The 23,801-nt window shown below is 40.2% G+C and overlaps 1 protein-coding gene across 2 annotated transcripts in view; it reads right to left on the minus strand.

Annotated features, from left to right (window-relative positions):
- Positions 1-23,801, minus strand: part of LOC131217090 (histone-lysine N-methyltransferase ASHR3-like) — a 35,219-nt gene that overhangs the window by 5,911 nt on the left and 5,507 nt on the right. For both annotated transcript variants that reach the window (XM_058211837.1, XM_058211836.1), the window contains 5 exons: positions 21,683-21,709; positions 19,577-19,694; positions 19,294-19,393; positions 12,426-12,519; positions 1,744-1,822 (listed from right to left, as the gene is read on the minus strand). In XM_058211837.1, coding sequence (XP_058067820.1) covers positions 1,744-1,822; positions 12,426-12,519; positions 19,294-19,393; positions 19,577-19,694; positions 21,683-21,709 — 418 coding nt within the window. The remainder of the gene's footprint in view (positions 1-1,743; positions 1,823-12,425; positions 12,520-19,293; positions 19,394-19,576; positions 19,695-21,682; positions 21,710-23,801) is intronic.

Raw genomic sequence — 23,801 nt, forward strand, 5'->3', positions numbered from 1 at the left:
GGATTTCTGATGATTTTCATGCAAAAGTTTAGCAGCATTAACCACATGTAGAACTAAAAAATTCTCACACGTGTCCCATCATGATGTTTATGTGACATCCACCCTGATCACCAGGTGCGTCACACTATGTTAGGCCCAAGACCCAAAATTTAACCCCATTTATGATTTGGGTGGACCACATGATTGGAAATAGTATACGGGGCACCGCTCACCCTCCAAACTATTTCCCTTAGTGTGGCCCACTTGAATCATGAATGAGCTTGATATTTGGTCCCAAGGCCTAAATTTTAGCTTGGCATCTAACAGTTGGAGTGGAGTTCATATAATCATCACGATGGACCCTAAAAAACGAAGGGTGGGCGTCTCTTTGCCAACTGTTTCCCTTACTATGGCCCACGTTAATCAAGCAATGGGACGATTTTTAAGCCATGGGCCTAACATGGGCTTATAGACCTAGTGACCAAGGTTGATTTCACATAAACATCACAATGGGGGCCACCCAAGCCCACCCAATCATCACCTCTAATGGTCGAATTTATGACCATTGGTGGAATACATGGTAATCAACATTGATTTCACCTCCACACAGTGATTTCAAAAGGATTGAATTTGTGGTAATTAGAATCCATTTACCACCACCGTACACACTGCCAAATGCAAAAACTTTTTGCAATCCACACCAATTGCCACCAAATCCATGCTACCAAACGACACCTTAGTGAATGCACGTGGGGCTAGAAATTTTGGGTTAGATGCCTAGGCTTTGGCCCGATTCATGTAGTGGACTCTCATCTTAAATTAGGCTAAGGGATTATGTGTCATCCAACTCAATGAGTTCTAAATCGAGCCAAGTGGAATCAGTGATTTTGTATACAAACAACCAAAATCTTTATTAACGAAATTATAATGATAGTAAGAGAAGGCAATTCAAGAGAACATGCTTCCATAGCACCAATCATTACAAAAGTCTCTTATTTTAAACTCAAAAAAAAAAAAAAAAAAAAAAGAGGAATGGCGAAACAGGATACATGTAGCAACCCCATTTAATTGGGATAAGGCTTAGATGATGATCAACTAATATATGTTTATGGACAACATTTTTAATGTAACATAAAAAGCCCTTTGTAATACAAAATTATAGCAAAAGTTATTTATCCCCAAGGACTCCAACCATCAAGGATGGGCAAGAAATCCCCTCCCTAGCAAGAAAACTAGCCTCCCAATTTTCCTCATGAGTAAGGTAGAAAAACCCCAAAGATTCCTACAAAGGTGCAATGTATTTAAAGACCCAAAAAAAAAAAAGTTCTAAACTAAAAAACCTACTGAAACTAAAAGGGTATTGAAAGCCCTTGCAAGCAAAATACAACTAAAGAATCCTAGTGCATATGGGTAAGAAACCTAATCAGGAAGAAATCCGAAGAGTTCAAAAATGTTAGAGAGTGTAGTATTTTATTTTAATTTTGTATATTCATATTCAATGCTCCCTTAGGACACTACCTTTTGTAATTAGGTTCTCCTAATAAAGGAAGGTTAGAGAGAATTTAAGCTCTCTAGTACTAATTTCTCTCCCAAATTCTCTCCTCTCTTTTTCCTTTCAATAACACCACATCATTTTGTAAATGAAGTTTTTTTTTTTTTTTTTTTTTTTTTAAAGGTACATAAATTTGTGATCAACTTGGAAAAAGATCAAAAGACATTGAACCTCATAAAACATTCAATGAAATCAAGAGAAATCAAGGATACCTTCCCCAATATATTCCATGACAAAATCCCCTTTATTAATGGATTCACCTGCCTCTGCTCCCCATCCACAAAATTGAGTCTACCAAAAAAAAAAAAAAAATCATCATCATCATCTAAGCCTCATCCCAATGCAAAAATAAATAAACAATAAAGAATTCCAACCGCATGAATGAAAAAGGCCAATGTGATCAATGTAGTATGAATAAACAAGTAGTTGAAATCCACTATTTATGTTTGCATGCACCAAAGGTCAATAATCAATTGTAAATAATTTTCCTCTTAGCTAAAAAACATAAAGTGAAGGGAAGTGATAATAGGTTTGGGAGCAAGAGTAGGGAAGCATCTATAGTGAAACGTTAGAAAGCATAAACAACTAAGAGGAGGTATTCCATAAAAGTAATGGTGGTTTTAATTGTTAGTGCACCTATTTGTCAATCACATGAGTCCTGTGTCAGTGAATCAGTTGAACCCTTGGAAGCGAAAGACCGAATACACATGAGGACAAGAAGCATCAAGGAGTGAAGAACAAGTAAATCATGAGGTGCCTGTTGCGCAGCACGCCAACAACGTTGTGAACCAAGATCCAATCTCCGGTCTCACCCACAAACGATAAACAGAAAGAAATATAAGAAGAAGAATCAAAGCATTCCAAACAAACCACAAGACAGAATATACGTGGAAAAACCCCCAACAAGGGTAAAAAACCACGGGCGCAAACTTCCACTATGAAGACAACTAGATTACAAGCAATATACTAACCTCTTCCCCTTGGATGTATAGAAAAAACCCTTTGCATACACCTTAGAATACCTCCCATGACCGTAGAATAGCCCTAGGTACCCCTATTTATAGTTTAGGCAACTTCCCTTTCGCACCTCTGCGAAAACCGCCTTAAATTTACGCAGTCCGCATCAAATCCGCAAACGAATCTGCATAACCTCGACTGGTTGAGCAGGCTCCTCGACTAGTCAAGTGGACCCTCGACTGGTCGAGCATGGGCCTCGACCGGTCGAGCACCTCGGACCCAAAAAACTACAGCTCGCTAGACTTTGAGTCGAGCGAACCCTCGACTGGTCAAGCGGCCCTGTCCAAATGTGGCTCCACATCTCAACAATCCCCCACTTGGAGACACATCACCATAAACCTTCGCCTTCTACATTCGGAGTGCACCACCTTCCTGTCTTCAAACTTGAAGACCAATCAAAACTGAACAGAGCTTCAGCTTCTCCCGTGTGACCGCCTTGGTCAGCATATCCGCAGGATTCTCACTTGTATGGATCTTCTCTAGAGTAACTGATCCATCGTCCAGTAACGAACGTATGAAATGATATCTGATGTCAATATGCTTGGTCCTTGAATGAAATACTAAATTCTTAGCCAAGTGTATTGCACTTTGACTGTCACTGTACAACTTGCAATCTGCTTGCTTCTTTCCCAACTCTTCCATGAAACCTTGCACCTACACCATTTCCTTGCACGCTTCTGTAGCTACAAGATATTCTACTTCGGTTGAACTAATAGATACTATCTTCTGTAACTGAAAGACGCAACTGACTGCAGCACTATCCAGAGTAAAGACATAACCTGTAGTGCTTCTTCTGATGTTGATATTTCCTGCCAAATCTGAATCCTTGTAGCTTGATTTTTGATCCTCTATGACACAACCCTACATCCACAGTACCTACCAGGTATTTGACGATCCACTTCACAGCTTCCCAATGTTCCTTCCTAGGGTTGTTCATGAACCTGCTAACAACTCTTACTGCTTGAGCAATGTCTGGCCTCGTGCTCACCATAGCATACATGAGACTCCCGATAGCTGACGTTTATGGGACTTTAGCGATGTAGTCTCGTTCCTCCTGCATCTTCGCACATTGCTCCTTAGAAAGCTTGAAGTAGTTGGCCAATTGAGTACTAACTGGCTTAACACCTCCCATACTGAATCAATTAAGTACCTTGGCTATGTACTCTGCCTATGACAAAACTAGTTTCTTATTTTTCCTATCATGCTTTATCCTCATGCCTAGGATTTATTTTGCAGTTCCTAAATCCTTCATGGCAAATTCTCTAAATAGTTGTCTTTTGAGATCTGAGATGTCCTTCATGCTTGATCCGGCCACAAGCATATCATCAACGTACAGAAGAAGCATGATATACGACGTATCAAACTTCTTCAAATAGCAACAGTGGTCTGCATGACATCTCCTAAAACTGTTTCCCGACATGAAACTGTCGAACTTCTTGTATCATTGCCTCGGGGCCTGCTTCAGGCCATATAGACTCTTCTTCAGTCTACACACCTTGCTCTCCTTTCTTGGTGCCACGTATCCTGTCGGCTGATGTATATATATCTCTTCTTCAAAGTCTCCATAAAGAAAGGTTGTCTTAACATCTAGCTACTCTAGATGTAAGTCCTCTGTAGCCACTATACTCAGGACCATGCGAATCGTAGACATTTTCACCACTGGTGAAAATATTTCAGTGAAGTCGATACCTGTCTTTTGTTGGAACCCTTTCACAACCAATCTAGCCTTGTACCGTTTCGAACCATCGTACTCCTCCTTCAGTCTGTAAACTCACTTGTTATGAAGAGCTTTCTTACCCTTAGGTAGAGTGACTAACTCCTATGTACGATTAAACTCAAGAGAGTCCATCTCATCATCCATGGCCTGCTCCCACTTACCCGTGTATCTGACTATAAAGCCTCTTCAAAACACTCTGGTTCACCATTATCTATCAGCAGTAGATAATGTAAGGAGGGTGAGTATCGGACCGTGGGTCTCCTCTCCCGAGTAGACCTCCTCACAACCGGTGTCTGCGTCTCTGCCTCACTATGCTCCTATGCATGTTCATCCTGTGGCACTGTAACACCCGTGTTCGGTAACTCTTCCAACTCTACAAATTCTTTCTCATCGGCCTTATTTTGTTGCACACTGTCCTTATGCATCACTTTTTCATTGAAGACTACGTCTTTGCTTCTGATAATTTTCTTGTTCTCTGTATCCCAAAAATGGTAGCCAAAATCATGTAGCCCGTAGCCTATAAACGTGCACTTCCTGGACTTCGCATCCAGCTTATTTTTGTGCTCTGCATCAATGTGAACATATAAAGTGCAACCGAACACTCTGAGATGTGCAAGGTTCACTTCTTTCTCAGTCCATGTTTCTTCTGGTAACCCACCATTCAATGGTGCTAAGGAACTTCTATTGATGAGATATGCGGCAGTATTCACAACATCTGCTCAAAACATCTTTAGCAACCCTGCATGTAACCTCATGCTCCTGACGCGCTCAAGGATAGTCATGTTAATGCGGTCAGCCACACCGTTCTACTGCAGTGTCCCTAGAATCGTTTTCTAATGTTTGATTCCATTTGCTGCACAATACTCCTCAAACCTCTTATCACAGTATTCTCCCCCATTATCTGATCTGAGACATTTTACTGTTTTACCTGTCTCATTTTCTACCATTACTTTCCACTTCTTAAATACATCAAATACATCAGATTTGTGCTTTAAGAAATAAACCCACAATTTTCTACTAGCATCATCAATCAAAAAAAATAAAATAATATAAGCCCCCAAGAGATGATACCTGTGCCAATCCCCACACGTCAATGTGTACAAGCTCCAACAGATGCATCTTTGAAGCACGTCCTGTTTTATTGAAGCTCACCCTCTTCTGCTTCCCATACACGCAGTCCTTGCAGAATTCCAAATCAATAGATTTCAGCCCTAGTAGCTTCCCTTTTGACAATAGCACTTTCATCCCCTTCTCACTCATATGTCCCAACCTCTGATGTCATAACTGCCCATTCACTCCAGTTGATGCGACTACGAGCGAACTATACGATCTTAAAGTCACGTACAAAGTATCTTCCTTCTTACCTCGAGATATCACCAAGGCACCTTTTGTGATCTTACAGGAATCACTAGTAAATGTCATCACATATCCGATATCAGCCAACTATCCCACTGAGATCAAGTTCCGTTTCAAACTCAGTACATGTCTGACATCGTTTAATTTCAAAGTCGTTCCGTTTTTCTAACTTATATGAACATATCTCTTTCTAACAATACTGCACGGCTCATCATCACCCAGGTAGACTCTCCCGAAGTCACCTAACACATAATCACGCAGAATTTCCTTACACGAAGTGGCATGAAACGAAGCACCCGAATCTATGACCCAAGACTCACTCCTTGCATCAAGAGACAAGATTAACGCCTCTGTGTCACTCTCCTCAGATAGATTTACTGAATCCTTCCCGCCTTGAGAGTTTCCTTCTTGTTTCTTAAGCGCCCTGCAATCGCGTTTCATGTGCCCCTTCTTCCCGCAATGCCAACACCCGTCTTTGTCTTTTGGTCCCTTGGACTTCTTCCTCGACTTATAACGTCCGTGTTTATTGCTTCATTTATTCAGTAATCTTCGTCTTCCTTCAACTTTTAGAGTATTCCCTGAATCCCCTGAAACTCCTGATGCCTTTCTTCTAGATTCTTCGCTGAGAATTAGACCGGCCACATCATCGAATTTCAGCTTTGTCGATCTTGAAGAATTGCTCACAGCAATCACCAAACCATCCCAACTGTCTGGCAAACTGGACAAGATCAATAACGCCCTAACCTCATCTTCAAAAACAATGCCAACGGATTCCAATTGGCTCGTGATTGTATTGAACTCGTTTAGATGTTCAGCCACGCTCCCACCATCTGACATCTTCATGTTGAGTAGCTATTTCATAAGATAAACCCCGTTGGACGCTGAGGGTTTCTCATACATCGTATCTAGGGCTTCCATTAATTCTTTTATGGTCTTCACCTTGGATATATTGAAGGCGACGCTCTTAGACAAAGAGAGTCGGATCATTCCTAAAGCCTTCCGATCTAATAAAGACTATTCATCATTTGTCATCTTCTCTGGTTTCTTCTCTTTTCCTCTTAGAGGAATATAGAAGTCCTTCTGATACAAATAATCCTCCATTTGCATCTTTCAAAAGGCAAAGTTTGAACCATCAAACTTCTCAATTCTAGTCTTTCCTTCTTTCGTCATCGCTCCCACTTGAACTAAATCAATAGCTTTGATACCAGTTATTGCACAGCACGCCAACAACGCAGTGAACCGAGATCCAATATCCGATCTCACCCACAAACGATAAATAGAAAGAAATATAATCTAGAAGAAGAATCAAAGCATTCCAAACAAACCACAAGACAGAATATACGTGGAAAAACCCCAACAAGGGTAAAAAACCACGGGCGCAAACTTACACTATGAAGAAAACGAGATTATAAGCAATATACTAACCTCTTCTCTTGGATGTATAGAAAAAACCATTTGCATACACCTTAGAATACCTCCCATGACCCTAGAATAGCCCTAAGGACCCCTATTTATAGTTTAGACAACTTCCCTTTCGCACCTCTACGAAAACCGCCTCAAATTTACGCAGTCCACATCAAATCTACAAACGAATCTGCGTAACCTCGACTGGTCGAGCAGGCTCCTAGACTGGTAGAGCATGGGCCTCAACCGATCGAGCACCTCTGACCTAAAAAACTGCAGCTCGCTGGACTTTGAGTCGAGCGAACCCTCGACCGGTCTAGTAGGCCACTTGACCGGTCGAGCAGCCCACTTGACTGGTCGAGCGGCCCTGTCCAGATGTGGCTCCACATCTCAACAATGCCTTGGCGACCTTAACCTTAAACCCAAAACAATCTAATCTTTAGATGATCTTGACTTGAATAGGTAAACCTTCAATTAATCATCCTTTAGCCTCAAAAACTCATTTGGATCATGCTTAGATAGGCTACAGAGGTCCCAAGCTGCTAGAAACCAAACTACCCAAACTAGCAGACTCTTAGGTGAGTTCGAGTGAAGCTCGATCGATCGAAGCTCGACATCAATCGATTAGGCATGGCCAAAACTGTCCCGCAAGTTCACTGGCCTATTCCAACAAAATTTGATCGATCAACGGCCCTCGGTCGATCGATTGAGATGCCGTTATTTTGCCCATTTTAAAGATGTTGTAAGCCGAAATCTATATATAGGGCATTCGGGCATTGGGCAAAATAACGGATTTTTAGTACAATTAGAGCTTAGGTGATTCCCCACTCATATCCCTCATCCTAAGCCTCTAAATCTATAAGATTCAAATCATCTTCTTGAGTTTTACCATTCTAATGAGGATTTCAACCTCCATTAGGAAAATGAACTTGATGCCCACCTTGTTCTGGAGATTAGACACAAACCTATAGGCAAATCATTGTTTAAATCCTCTAGAACACCCATCTAGTTGAATCCTTACTAGGAACCAACTATAATCTTTAGTTTTAGGAGATTCAACCATCTTCCCATTGCCTTGGTCACCTCATAGGTACATCGCATACAAGGGGTTTGTTTGTGGAGCTAAACAGTCAGCATCAACAAAAATGGGAACAATTAAGAAGCTACTTCAAGCACGGGAGAGCACTGGAGAAGCATCTCAAGAAGATGCTACAAAGGAACTCAATTTGACAAGTTGTCAATTGTAAAGTCCATGTCACACTCTTTCCTTGTGTAGGATTGAGTGTAGTGTTTGTGACCCAAACTCGAATAAGTTCTTGTGTAGGACCTAAGGTCTTATGTAGGGTCGAATTCACCGAACACGGGTATATACATGTTAGTCTCTATAGGAAGCCTCCGGTGTACGTAGGACCTTGGATTAGGAAACCATTCACCAAACACAGGTGCTTACATGTTAATCTCCATAGGGAGCCTCCGGCAAGAGTGTAAGGCCTTCGATTAAGATCGCATTCATCAGACACAAGTGTGTACGTATTAATCTCCATAGGGAGCCTCCAACAGGAGTGTACGTAGGGCCTTGGATTAGGATCGCTAGTGGTTGTTGGTTAACCGATAAAAAACCAACTAAGTCTCCGCGAGAGCCAGTGACACCGGTGGAAATGTGTTCCTCTGACATGGGAGTGTATGTGTAGTTTAGTGGTTAGCCTAAGAGAAACCATTGTAAAGGTTAGAAATGACCTAAGAGAAACCATCGTAAAGGTTAGAGATAAACCTAATTTAAAACTTCCGATAGTGAAATTCCGGTATACTTGAGGAGAGTGCATCCGCTGGGAGTGGAGTAGGCAAGTAGCTGAGCCACTATATATGCTTGTGTTTAGGATTATTATTTGTGCACATTGTTATTTATGCTTGTGAGCTTAATTCGTTGAATTATATGAATGTGTAATTAGATGTATGCTAGGTATTGAATAGTTAACACATCTCACACACAAGATCACTATCTTATAGACTAGTTGCTTATATCGTTGCATCTATTATAGTCTATGTGATTGGAGACCCACTTGGCTTGGAAGCCTAAGTGTCATTTGTCTTCTTAGTTTAAATTGGTAAATTGATTTAATTAGGCAACAATTTTAAGTGATCCTCTCTAAAATGGTCTAGCCATAATTCTAAGCTTCGCCAAGCTTCTGCATGCCTTGGACAAGACATGCAATTTCAATAATGACCAGCATCATGATCAATACGTTACAACCCTATAATGGTTTTAAAAAAAATAATAAAATAAAATCAAAAGAAGAAAATGTACCTGCCCCATATCAGACCTATACATGCCTATAATGGCCATCATAGGGTCATTACGAGCCATTTTTTAGAATGGGTGTTACAGCCTCATATCACAGAAGGGCTCCCAGTGTTAATGTTACATAACTGTTGAAAATGACTTTGACGCTCTCTAAAATGGTCTAGACGCATTAAATGGAGCCCTAACACCCATCTAGTTTGATTCCAGATGCATAGCGCCTAAAAGTCACTCTATGTCTATCCTGCAGATAGTTCCTTAAGAAAGTCTTTGCACCAGGCATAGAGCACCTAGTGCCAATCTGCCAAGGCACAGATGCTTTGCCTCTTCTACAACAGGCGCCAATCTGCCTAGTTCCCAAGAATCTAGGAAATTAAGCTTCCTCTTTAATGTGTGTCAGAATAAAAGAAGAAGAAAGAAAAAAAGAAAAATGTTTTTCCACCTTTAGTGTGTCAAAATACCCAAAATAATAATAATAATAATAATAATTAATAAATAATAAAAAGAAGAAGAAAGAAAAAAAAAGAAAAATGTTTTTCCACCTTTAGTGTGTCAAAATACCCAAAATAATAATAATAATAAAAAAAAAATAAATAAATAAATAAAAAGAAGAAGAAAGAACAAAAAAAAAAAATTTCCACCTTTAGTGTGTCATACATGTACACAATGAAGATGGTATTGAGTGTGACCGATTTGAAATGGTGGTGAACTATAACAAAAGCGTGGCATGTAGTATATAGTAAAATTTACACATCACAACACTAGAAACTAATTCCTAAAACTCCCGGAAAGATGTCAAAAGGAACCATCAGGACAAGAGATCATCATTATCATTTAAGACTTATCCCAATTAATAGGGTCGGCTACATGAATCTTATTCCGCCATTCCGCTCTATCAAGGGCCATAACTTTAGACCACATGTCATCAGGTCTTTTCTTACTACATCCATCCATGTCCTTTTGGGCCTTCCCCTTCCACTTTTAGAGCCATCAGTTCAGGACAAACAGATCAATCTCATTAAAAGTGAAAACCTCTTGGCTTTCCTCTATCCAAAAAATAAATCTTTTATTTCATCCTTGCAAAGGAAATGATGGGGACATCACGCGCACAGGCACGGCCCTCTACGCACATACGCAAGGAGGAGGGGATCGATGACGACGTCCAAGGAGGGCCTTCTAGTTAGAGGATTATGTTTTGGTTCGTTGGAGTGGACCCAATAATCATGTGAATCCCACCATGGGTTCTCATGATCGTGGCCTACTATTCTAATTGATCTAGTACAGTTTAGATTGCTTTGATTAGTTGTTATTTTTTATTACTTCGTCTCCAAGTAATAGGTTGCGCACATGGCACGAGTTTTAGGGTATAGGGTTTATTATAAATAAGCACCCATTGTAATCTTTTTTTCTCAATGAAGATTAATAAAATTGCTGTGTTTTTCTGCTCGTCTAAATTTCTGAGTTGTGGAGATTCAATTGGGTGCAAAACCCTCCGTTCCTCGAAGGGCTGACTATCGTGGTGCGAAGCCACACCTATTCTTATTCGCCCCTACCTTCTTTCATCCATATTTCTCCTCCTACAATCATATATACTTCAAATCCGTCCTCTATTGCAGCTGTTTTTCTCTCTACAGGAGATTTTCAGAATCTGGCCTAGCGGGAGGGCTGAAACTTCGGCAGAGCACTACACACAAACCGTGCATCGGATCGAGTTGAAATTTGGGGATTTTAGAGCCCACCCTAGCCAACCAGGGCAAAGGTGGCCTTTTTCTGAATAGTGGACCCCACACACATACGGTCGGGATCACACGCACGTGCGTTTGAGCCATTATTGTTGTCCACACGTGCAGTACTTCTCTGATTCGTCTCTCTCCTCTCTTTCACTCGTCTTTCACACAAAATCCCTAAACCTAACCCTAAATTACTCAAATCCCCAATTTTATGTCATTTCTTCAACCTTTGGGTTCCCTGAATTGAAATCTGTGAACCCCTTGGATTGGGAAATTATTTCTGTGCAAGTGTGGATGAATTTACCCCCCTTTGATTCTTGTTTGGTCTATAATTTGATTGATCCAGCCCTAGCATGTGTAGGCCTGGATTCGCATAAGATTTCCCTTGATTGAGTATTTAAACTTTTGTGTGGGATGTGAAATTTTGTGTAACTGAACTAGTGTGATCTAAAGCCTGAAAATCTTCCACATTATACTTGAATTTCATGTCCTGCATCAAGAAACTTTAAAAAATCATCCGAATCAACTTTCTACTAGAAGGAAAATAATTTTATGAACTAACCTACCAACTACTTCTATTAGACTGTTGGCTTAGACAAATTCTCATTTAATACAATCAACTCTTGTAGAAACTTTTTTCCTCCCATAAGTGGTACCAGTGACCACAAAAGGAATTCATGTTTTCTTTTTCACCCAATTTACCAGATATATTTGGATCTCTACCTCAATATGTCTCTCAAAGTAATAAGCAAAAATTAATCTTGCCCTGGCATACTAAGTTTGACCCGATAGTATCTTCAAATAAAAGAGGGGCCAATGTCTCAAATCGTTGGGCCCATCGAGATTCAAAATGTTTGAATAGATTGAAAGTTTCTTGGTGGATATTTCAGGGAACTGTGCGATAGAGAAGTTGGATTGTTGCTTTCACTATAATTCTAGATTTCAAAGTTGCAAAAAGTGATTATTCTTTTTATATTTTTAGTTTTCTAACAGTCGTCCAGCAAATAGAAAACAAAACCATGCTGCATTCATGTTGAAATGCCAAGAAGTTTAAGACTGTCGCATGCAAGTATAACATTTTCGCCATTGAACCAAAGAACCTAGTAAGAGGAAACCAACCTCACTATTGTTAATTGTTTTCTAACGATAGGCTGAAGCTATGGAAGTCAAAACTACATGCAACTCATCCAATAGACTAGAAAATGAGACTCCCACCATGAATGGTTGAATTACATATATCTGCAATACTAATCAATTATAAAGTATGACACAATATGGGTAGAATCATGATTTAAGATAAAATAAAATGACTCTAAACAAATATTCATTGGATCCAACAAAATTGGTTGGCATGGAATGGCAAAATCCTACCTTGACAACTTTAACCTTTTTCTTTTTGCGGAATGGTCTGTTTGTGCACATCTCTGAACAATAGCAAGCCTTTGAGCAGCTCATAGATTGAAGCCTATAGGAGTAGGATTGAAGCCAAACAATCATGAGAGTTCTGATTTCGAATATGATTAACAAAATAGGATCTGGAAAGCCAACACCAAATAGCTGGGACAGGGCTATGATGATGAAATGATGATCTCATAGCACTTCAAAGGATCCAATTGAGATGCCTAAAGGACCTAATAATTAAGTAATGTATATCCCATGAACTAAATGATGTAAAACAATGTAAACCACCATTGCCAAAGGCCTAACTGAAAGAAGTGGGTTAGCATTAAGTATTTTCTCATACTGGACTTAAAAATTGCACATCTACATGAATAAATGAATTGAAAACATAAACAAATGCACATGATTATAAATTTGAATCATAACATAGGAAGAAAGATATTTAGAGAAAATTCTGTGATATAATCACAAGAGAGGCAACACTTACAAGTATCTTCCACCAACATCCAAAATTAATTACTATGAATGAAAGATGCCCATAGCTTCTCTAGTGTTTGTGAATCTGTGTAAAGGAAGTTCAATACTTTTGATTTCACCGTAAATGTTGTACTACCAAATAACCAATCATCAAACATGACAATAAAATGAATTTCTTCGTATTTGAGCAGAAAATTGATATTGATGTCAAGCTTTCCCTAACAATCCATTTGATAAGTCACTAATGATAGAGCAGAAAATTGATATTGATGTCAAAGTTTCCTTAACATTCTATTTGACAAGTCATTTATGATAGTAAAACCATGATAAGAAAATGGGTGTGCCTAGTACATTATAAATCCAATTTAAATAATTATCCTATTACTCTTTGAACATTCTATTGGGCAATTCATGTATGACAATAAAACCATGATGAGAAAATTAGTAAGGCAAGTTAAAAAAATAAAGGAAAAAAAAAAAAAATCCAATCCAATTCCATCCTCTTCCCTCACTCAATTCTCCCATGATCTATGGGAGGTCCCGTAAAACACCTTCATTCTCTTGATCTAAAATGTTCTCGCCTCTTCTCAATTCTCCTTAACCCACATTTACCTCAAAACATTTTCTTTCACTCCAGCTTTTGGAAAACTTCAATGGGTGCCCAAATCTGTGGATACCTGAAGTATCTGACCCAATTTAATCGGATCTAGATATAGATTTTGGTCCAGATAAATAATCAGGTCAGTTTTGGCTCCATGGATTCGGAACCTATCAGAAATAATGTATGGTCAGGGCCCGACTCAGGTACCCTAATATATGATTTTTTTTAGTTATATCATTTCTTTAATCATGTTTATTTATTTAAAACCATACAATAGACATGTTTTTGGTACGCCCTCAAATCCATATCCAGACCCCAATATGAGTCAATTCCAAATCCAAACCCCAGTCCAAATCCTAATTTGAGCTTGAAACCAGGCCCAATAGGACCTGATGGGATACCCGAATCTCATTTTATTAGATCCAGTGCCCAATTAGGTAGGGGTGTAAATGGGTTGGGCTGAGGTTGGCCCTAGCTCGGCCCTAGTCCCCTAAGCCCAAGCCCTAGTGATGCAGGACATGGAAAATTAAATATGATATGCTAGATTTCAGGCTTAGATCACACCAATTTAGAAACAATCACACAAATTCCACATCCCACATGAAAATCCAAACATTCAATTAAAGGGGAATCTATGCGGGTCCAAGCCGACACAGGCTAGGACTGGACCAATAAAAATTATAAACCAAACGATGTCAAAGGGAAATAAAATCAACTACTCATGCATAAAAATCAGTCCCTAATCCAAGGGATTCCCTAATTTCAATTCAAGGAACCCTAAGGTGATAAAAAGAGGCAAATCAATTAGGGATCATGTAATCTAGGGTTAGGATTCATGAAAAATGGCTATGAGAGGATAAAAGAGGATAAAAACCTGAGCCAAAAGATGATCCCGCGTGTGGACAGCAACAATGGCCCAGACGGACGTGCGTGTGATCCCGGCCGCATGTGTGTGGGGCCCACTATTCAGAAAAAGGCCACCTTAGCCCTGGTCGGCCAGGGATGGACTCCAAAACTCCCAAATCTCAGCTCGATCCGATGTACGGTTTGTGCGTGGTGCTCCGCCGAAGTTTCAGCTCGCCTGCGGGCCGAAATCTGGAAACTTGCTGTAATGAAGAAATCTGATGCAACAAAAGGACAAATTCGAAGTACGGATGGTGAGGGAAGATGGAAAAAAAGGTGATGGAAGATGGGGATGAATGGGGATCGATGTGGCTTCGCACCACGGTAGTTAGCCCTTCGAAAAGGGAGGGCTTCGCACCCACTTTTGAATTCTTCCACAACTCACGAAGAGAGCAGAAAAATAAAGCAGAAATTTTTTTATTAACTTCAATTGAATGAAAAGAACTACAAGGGGTGCCTATTTATAGGGAGAACCCTATACCCAAAAACTCGCACCATGTGCGACACCTATTACTTGGCGATTAAGTAAACTAAAATAAAAATCAAACGAGGAAATCTAAAGCGTTCACGATGTTCTAAATAATAACAATAAGCAAAACCTAAAATATAAAACCAATCTGATGAGTGGGCCACGATCATGAGATCCCATGGTGGGCTTTTCTTGACAATCGGGCCACTTTTCTGAACCAAAACTTGACTTCTAGTTAGGAGGCCCTCTCTGGATGTCGTCATCGAGCCAGATCGATGGTGGGGTCCTCCTTCTGCGTACGTACGTGCGTAGGGGGGGCGGCGTGAGTGCGCGTGTGCACGTGATGTCCCCATCAATTCTCCCCGGCTGCAAAGATTTCACCACTGGAGAAATAAAACTCCTGAACCGCTTCAGGGTGTCAGGATCAAGTCTCTGAAGCTCCTTCTCAGTGAGCCACATGCTGCCTAAAGCTGGGCGTGACTTCCATTTAACCACGTACTTCTGAAACCCGCCGTCCGACGTTGAAACTATCTGATGGTCCTGGATATCCTCTATTTCTTTGTTGGGTGTGTGAAGGTTAGGTATGAGAGATAGAGGCTGAGAAAATGAGTCGGGAAGGATAGGTATGGGAGGTAGAGGCTGAGAAGATGGGTCGGGATGGGTAGGTATGGGAGGTAGAGGCTGGGAACATGGGTTGGGACGGGTAGGTATGGGACGTAGAGGCTGAAAAAATGGGTTGGGAAGGATAGATATGGGAGGTAGAGGCCGGGAAAATGGGTTGAAAAGGGGTCATGGTTCAAGGGATAAATATGAGGAATCAGGATGGGTGGGCGAAGGGCTGGACAAAGTATCAGTGGTCCTCTAAAAAGTAACTAAATCCTCCACATCGGATGTGAAACTAATTCCCATGAAAGGTGGAAGATCTATCTCATACACATTGAGACCGTTTCATTTTATAATTTTGACGGGTCCAGCACTACACGCGTGTAACTTACGAACGGCCCTCGAAGGATGCCGCTCGGGCCTGATGCAGACCATCACAGAGTCCCCAATATTGAATCCTTTGAAACATTTATACTGGTCTGTATAAAATGTGTAATGTTCATTATTAGTCATGATCTTCTGCCTGATTTCTTGATGCCATGAATGAATGTGATGCGTAAAAGACTCTGCAGACTCTGACGGCCTATGGGACAGTGACATAAGGACAAGATCAATAAGTTTCCTAGGTTTATAATCAGTAACGACTTCACAAGGACTTAGACCTGTGGACCTATCGACAAACTTATTCAACGTGAACTCGGTTGTAGGTATTACGATGTCCCATATTCTGGTGTGCTCTATATCCTTCCTAGGGGACTCATCCGGTAGATCATCAGGAAAGATATCACGTAACTCATCGATTACCGGAATGGCCTCAGTGGGTAACTCTACACTAGCCGCTGGTACACTCTCTCCAGCCACAAGGCCACACATGTTGTACCCCTCAAAATAGTGGTCTTTATATCTCTCATGGGTTGGGTGTCTGGGTGCACACCCATAATTGATTCCTTGACCAACTCCATTCATTGGTGTATCCTCCAGGCCACCTGCTTGAGATTGGACATCTACCCCAATGGTGGGGTTTGTCCTAGCGATGGTCTTTAGTCGGGTAATGCGTACATCAAGCTGTTCACAGCATTGGTCCATTTCCAAGCGCTTAATCATAGACTCCAACGTTTGAGATATCTTGTTTAGTGACTCTTGCAATTGTTCCATGTTTAGTGTAGGGTGCAAACCGAAACCGCGACCCGTACGTGTGGGCATACACTGACTTGCTCAACCTAAAGACCTTCTATGACAACTATATGCGTCTAAAAACTAAATGACCCTACGAGACTCTATATGAAGGAGACTACACACTGTTACTAAAATTCAGCTATATATGATGGACTGAATGCATGAAGGACTCAAACAAACTAAACCCTAAATATGTGGTGAATTTCCCTACAAGAACCCTAGGCTCTGATACCAAATTTGATGCAGGACATGGAAAATTAAATATGATATGCTAGATTTCAGGCTTAGATCACACCAATTTAGAAACAATCACACAAATTCCACATCCCACATGAAAATCCAAACATTCAATTAAAGGGGAATCTATGCGGGTCCAAGCCGACACAGGCTAGGACTGGACCAATAAAAATTATAAACCAAACGATGTCAAAGGGAAATAAAATCAACTACTCATGCATAAAAATTAGTCCCTAATCCAAGGGATTCCCTAATTTCAATTCAAGGAACCCTAAGGTGATAAAAAGAGGCAAATCAATTAGGGATCATGTAATCTAGGGTTAGGATTCATGAAAAATGGCTATGAGAGGATAAAAGAGGATAAAAACCTGAGCCAAAAGATGATCCCGCGTGTGGACAACAACAATGGCCCAGACGGACGTGCGTGTGATCCCGGCCGCACGTGTGTGGGGCCCACTATTCAGAAAAAGGCCACCTTGGCCCTGGTCGGCCAGGGATGGACTCCAAAACTCCCAAATCTCAGCTCGATCCGATGTACGGTTTGTGCGTGGTGCTCCGCCGAAGTTTCAGCTCGCCTGCGGGCCGAAATCTGGAAACCTGCTGTAATGAAGAAATCTGATGCAACAAAAGGACAAATTCGAAGTACGGATGGTGGGGGAAGATGGAAAAAAAGATGATGGAAGATGGGGGTGAATTGGGATCGATGTAACTTCGCACCACAGTAGTTAGCCCTTCGAAAAGAGAGGGCTTCGCACCCACTTTTGAATTCTTCCACAACTCACGAAGAGAGCAGAAAAATAAAGCAGGAATTTTTTATTAACTTCAATGAATGAAAAGAACTACAAGGGGTGCCTATTTATAGGGAGAACCCTATACCCAAAAACTCGCACCATGTGCGACACCTATTACTTGGCGATTAAGTAAACTAAAATAAAAATCAAACGAGGAAATCTAAAGCGTTCACGATGTTCTAAATAATAACAATAAGCAAAACCTAAAATATAAAACCAATCTGATGAGTGGGCCACGATCATGAGATCCCATGGTGGGCTTTTCTTGACAATCGGGCCACTTTTCTGAACCAAAACTTGACTTCTAGTTAGGAGGCCCTCTCTGGATGTCGTCATCGAGCCAGATCGATGGTGGGGTCCTCATTAGGTAGGGGTGTAAATGGGTTGGGCTGAGGTTGGCCCTAGCTCGGCCCTAGTCCCCTAAGCCCTAGCCCTAGCCCTAGCAGAAACACTTCAGGGCATAGCTGGGCCAAGGTTGGCCTTGCATGGAGAAAAGATAAATTATCAAAGGCTTGAAACAGTCGAATCTAAGATCTATTTTTCTAGGTGTCCTCCATCTACAATGAGTCTCATCATACAAATGGTTTGGATCATTGAAACATGACCTGAATCCAACAACAATCTTTAAAATACACATATGTTGGAACCACTCACAAGTGTCTCTAAACCGTCCATTCCTTTTGTATAATGGTGGCGCATTTGGTGATTGACTGGGCCATACTTCATTGGCCCGGGCCGTGCCCGGCCTGAACACTAGGCTTAGATTTCAACCCTGGATCAGCCCTCAGGCCAAGTTTAGGGGCCCTCCTGTACAAGGTCAGGCTGCCTAGCACATTGCCACCCCTACCAACAAGATCAAATCTGATTCCCTCAGTCAGGTTTGGATGAGGGTACATGGTACACCAGCACCCAACCCAATTCTGACCAGTTGAGAACCCTACTTCTATCCCTTCTCATTTTATTGGAGATTGTACACTACACACCAATGTTTTAAAACCCGAGATGAGAGGACGATTAGATTCCAGACCGATTTGGACTAAAACTGTCCATTAAGACGATATAGCTCGCTAGAAACCTAGATAAACTAATATAGTAATATTTAAAATAAAATAAAAAAGGCAACTGCACCTAGTAGAGTTTGAACCATGACCTCTACTTCAAAAACAGGCACCCTAACCACTATGAAAGATGTATTTCATTTGTTGACTCTGTTTTATTTAGTTAATTTTACTGACGTAGATTTTGGAATGGTTCTGACAATTTGCACCTGCGATTGAACCAACCAGCCCAAGAAAACTGGTTGAGGTCCGATCCAGGTTTTAGAACATTGCTGCAAGCAGGCCATTGATTATTCTCCACAAGTTGAGGCAATGAAAATCTGGCCGAACATAGCACATTATTGAAATCTGATTTTAAAAGACATAAGAGAATTTGATTGGTTTATCTTTTATAAAATCAGTGAGTTGTCTATGGAACTGAACAAATCAACCCAGAAATTGAAGAAACTTTAGGAGTCAAAATATGATGGTAAAGATGGCATAGCACGCAGTAATAAATCAAGCAATACTTGCATAATGGTACCTGCATATGCAATCCTCTGCACACATTGACATGGTACTGCATTTTGTGCAACCAACATTGGTATCAGCATCATCAAGTTGCTTCTTGACAAGGTACACATCTTTTTTTTCAGTTAAGCACTGTGCCGTGTAATGAAAGTAGCAGAAATCATAGACCAAAACCATAATGCAGCACTCTGTTGACAGTTTCACCCAGCTTGCAAGCCTGGAACTTCAATATATGGTCCTATTGAGTAATCACAGTTGTCTTCAAAACTTTTATAAAGATCAAATGTGTAGGATACTACGCCTGATATCTATGTATGGAGTTGGCTCCATTTCATTCTCCATAATGTCCTTCCAGATGAAGTCAATCTTAAATTCCTCATCAATGTAAGGGAGAGGCAAGCGGCAGAATACTTCCTGCAGTATTAGAAAATGAAAATTCAACTTATTAATTTGCAACATTCAGTATGAAATGTTTAACTTCTATTCAAATTTTAACTGTGTTCGTAACTTGCATTGTCAAATAGTAGTAGCAGGGATAAAATCCTTGAAGTGTTTTGCTAAAATAATAAGAGAAGTATTTAACATTAGAGGGTCATAAAATTGCCAGTCTGCAAACCCCTATAAGCATGAGAATGGTATTTGTTGACATAATTGGACCATATCCCTCTAGGCCATGGGCCTTGGACCGTGGGCCTCTTATTTCCCTTCTATTAGTTCTCTTTTATTTTTGTTCCTTTTTTACTCTTTTCTCTAAGGGGGTGTTTGATTCTCAAATTCCTTGGAAAATACATGCAAATAAGACATCATTACTTCTAACCTATATTTGGCGAAAGATGGAAATCCACAAGTACTTCCTCCTTGAAAATTGGTCCACAAAGGGCTGCCCAAAATTTATGGGCCCCACTATGATGTATGGACTTATCTACACCGTCCATCTGTTTAACCAGAACATTTTAGAGCATGAGCCAGAAAATGAAGCAGATCCAGAGCTCAAATGGACCACACCCCATGAAACAGTGGTCCAAAAGACATCCACCATTGAAATCCCTTTCCTTCCTAGGGCCCACATTAATGTTCGTTTGTCATCTAAGCTGTTCATAAGGTCACAGAGACATGGATAAAGGGAAAACAAATATCGGCTTGATCCAAAACTTCTGGGGCTTTCAAGAAGTTTTCAGCGGTAAGCATTCAATTCCCACGGAGCTTTGGATCTGACTCATTTTTGGGCTCATGCCCTAGAATGAGCTGGCGAAAGGGATGGACGGCGTGGATAAGTCACATACATCATGGTGGGACCCACAATTTTTATATTTTCTACCTCAAGTTACGTTAAAAAAGGTGCCTGTCAACGTCACATGGGCAAAGCTGCTGTAATTGCAAATGTAAATAATCATTATCTATTTACCAGCATTTACAGATGGATTTGAAAAAACAAACACCCCTACGGGTAGTTTATGTAAATTTGCCATTCACTAAATATATGAAGAGAGATTGGCTGAACATTCAATTGTCTCTTTCAGTTTCTTTTCTTCCCAACTTCTTTCCTCTGACGTAAATCAATGATACACGTGTATGAACATATATGCATATATAGGAAAAATATAAAATGCCCAAGCATTGTGATCGTGCCCAAAGCTTTTAAATGGCACGTGAGACAGTCCCGATTAATGATTGGACATCCACTCATTACATGCTACTATTGGTAGACCATGATGCAAAAATCACACAGCTTGGATGATTGACAACCCCCTCTTTTCTATGGTTAACATCATCTGACCAAAGTGCTGCTCTACATCATAAGCAAACCACGGTGGGGCCGATCACATAGGCGTTGAAGATTATGATCGGATCTATTTTTTCTTTGCTCAATCATGACTGTCAATTCTGCATGCTATTGATTGGATGGTTAGGATCGTCCAGTTGCTGTAATTTTTGCATCACAGCCTGCCAATAGTGATACGGAACAAGTGGAAGGTCAAGTCAATGATTGGACTTCATTTAAATTCGTTGGCACAAGGATGATAGTTCTCCATTCATGACTGCTAATATGTCACTTTGAGCACGAAATGTTTTATTCATACTAAAATTTTAGTTGTCATCACAACTTGCATTGTCAAATAGTAGCAATAGGGATAAACCGTTGAAGAATTTTGAAAATAATAACAATAATAATAATAATAATGATGATGATGATGATGATAATGATAAATAAATAAATAAAACACACAAAAAAATGATGTATTTAACATTAAAGAGTCATAAAGAATGCCCATTTGCAAGTGCTTATAAGGATGGAATGGTATTAAATCAATGATACATGTATACATTCATATGCATGTATGTATCATTGACTTAATACATTTGTGTGAAATGCATGGCAAGAAAATCTTGAAGGTTCTGACCTCGATGTCACTCGTGGCAACTGCATGCTGCTCATCCAATAAGAGATGTCAGTACCACCAACCAGCCTAATTGATTAAAAAAATAAGAATGAAGTAACTGAACCCTAAAACAAACAAAATAGAAACATGCAAAGTTCATGTAAATTGAAAATTGTTTTGCAGCAATCTTCTCTTCCGGGATATTTTGGATGATGATACCTGAGCACTGTTAGCATGAAAACTGCAAATGAGATTTTTTCTAGAATAAAGAACAGGGCAAGGAAAAGAGAATAAGCAAAGTGAATGCATGCGCTGCACCAAAAGAAGCTAGATCATTATGACAGTGCTCCTTATTCCAATGTTTACATCTTCTTGGTTGATGATTGAACACCAGAACAGCCAGAAGGCAAGATGTTATGCTTCAGGAACAGACTAACCTTCAGAAGTACCTTACACATCTTTGAGTTTGAATACTGGATATGCCTATTATATCATTTAATGAAGTATTAAATGTCTTCAACCCCAACAGGGTTTTTAATCATTAAATCAACAATAGCAATCATCTCTAGCTTGTTAGTAGAGCTAATAGAGACTGCAGTGTGTGTGAGTAATCCAGGGTTCAATCCCTGGTTGTCTTACTTTGTAAGCCTTACTAGTATGAAGAAAAAAGAAATCAACAGAAGCAATTATCATGAATCAGACAATAACAGCTGCCGTAATATGCCATTTTTGCTTCATTATCCCTGGTAACTACATCAAACTTCTGATGACTAACATATTATATGATGATTGATCCAACCAAATGATCTGCTTGGCCTCATTATGGATGTCTCATGCACCAAGCGTCTCCTCCATCAGATGATCTTAAAGGTCCAACTGGTGGCCAGAAATGGGTTGGTTTCGCCAACTTTTCACTGTCAATGGTAAGGATTAAGGAGTCCAATTGCATGAGTAAGATATCTCAACAGTGAAGATTTACGGGCCAGAACTATTCAAGACAAATTCCCCCTGATAGACCATGTGGATAAGAGGAAGGTCGATGCACCTCCGTTGCTTGCCGAGTTGAACACACCATTTAGCTTGGTCCAGCATTATTGGATATTTCACCTAAAAATTTATCTTTCACCAGTACTAATGAAATAATAATTGGATTTTAGGATTAAATCAAATAATGTTAGTACTGATATGCTTGGACTTTCTCTCTACACTAGCGGTGGAAATGGGTAGGGTTGGCACAAAGGTCAATTGGTGTGACCTGCTGCTGAGGCATGCTTGGGCCAACCTAATTCGTAGTCGGTCAGGATTGCATTAGAAAATGTGGCCCGTGTAAGTAAATGGGTCAGGGACGGGCCAAGCCCTACCCAACCCACCCATATAGCTCACCAATGGGTTGGGTGGTCAGATGAACAAATTAATAGATGATAAGTATAGATAAACATGATGTATGTATCCACTAATTGAGCAAGGATGGGCATACCTTTGGCCCCTTATTACATTCTTAAACCTGTGATCATGACAGCTTGGATTGGGTCAGTCAAGCTGACCTGGTTACAATTAAATGGATCAGGTCGGGTCAGGATTGGGCTTGATGAATATTAAATGTGTCGGTTCGGCCACAGGGTAATTGGTTGTGGGTTAGTATCAGGTTGGAATTCTTGGACAGATTAGTAAATTGGTTGGCCTCAGGTTAACCCCGGTCTGACCCAAACCCAACCTATTGCCACCCGTACTCTACCTGCAAAAGCTTGAAAAGGGCTGTATAAAGCTCCTATTAGGCACACAATTCCGCAAAATAATAGGACTTAATTTCGATAGTGTAAGCAAGATAAATACATTCAACATGTAGCAATCTCATGTAAAACTAATCCCCAAAGTTGTAGCATGAAAATATGCACATTAAATTTCTCAGGTTTGCCGCATTTTCTTTTCTTTCTTTTTCTTATTTTTTTATGAAAATACACATTAAATTTCTCAGGTATTGCTGAATATTTTGACCTAAAATAGATAAATCTCTAATTAAGATCACAATGTCAAATGAATAATATCATATCTTTGTTAGTCGGAAAGGATTGGCAACCATTCCTCAAGCATGTTTACATCTCTCGGATCAATATATGAAGCAGTTTTTGGACAGGGTAGC

Source organism: Magnolia sinica, chromosome 10, assembly GCF_029962835.1.
Source record: "Magnolia sinica isolate HGM2019 chromosome 10, MsV1, whole genome shotgun sequence".
Lineage (NCBI taxonomy): Eukaryota > Viridiplantae > Streptophyta > Magnoliopsida > Magnoliales > Magnoliaceae > Magnolia > Magnolia sinica.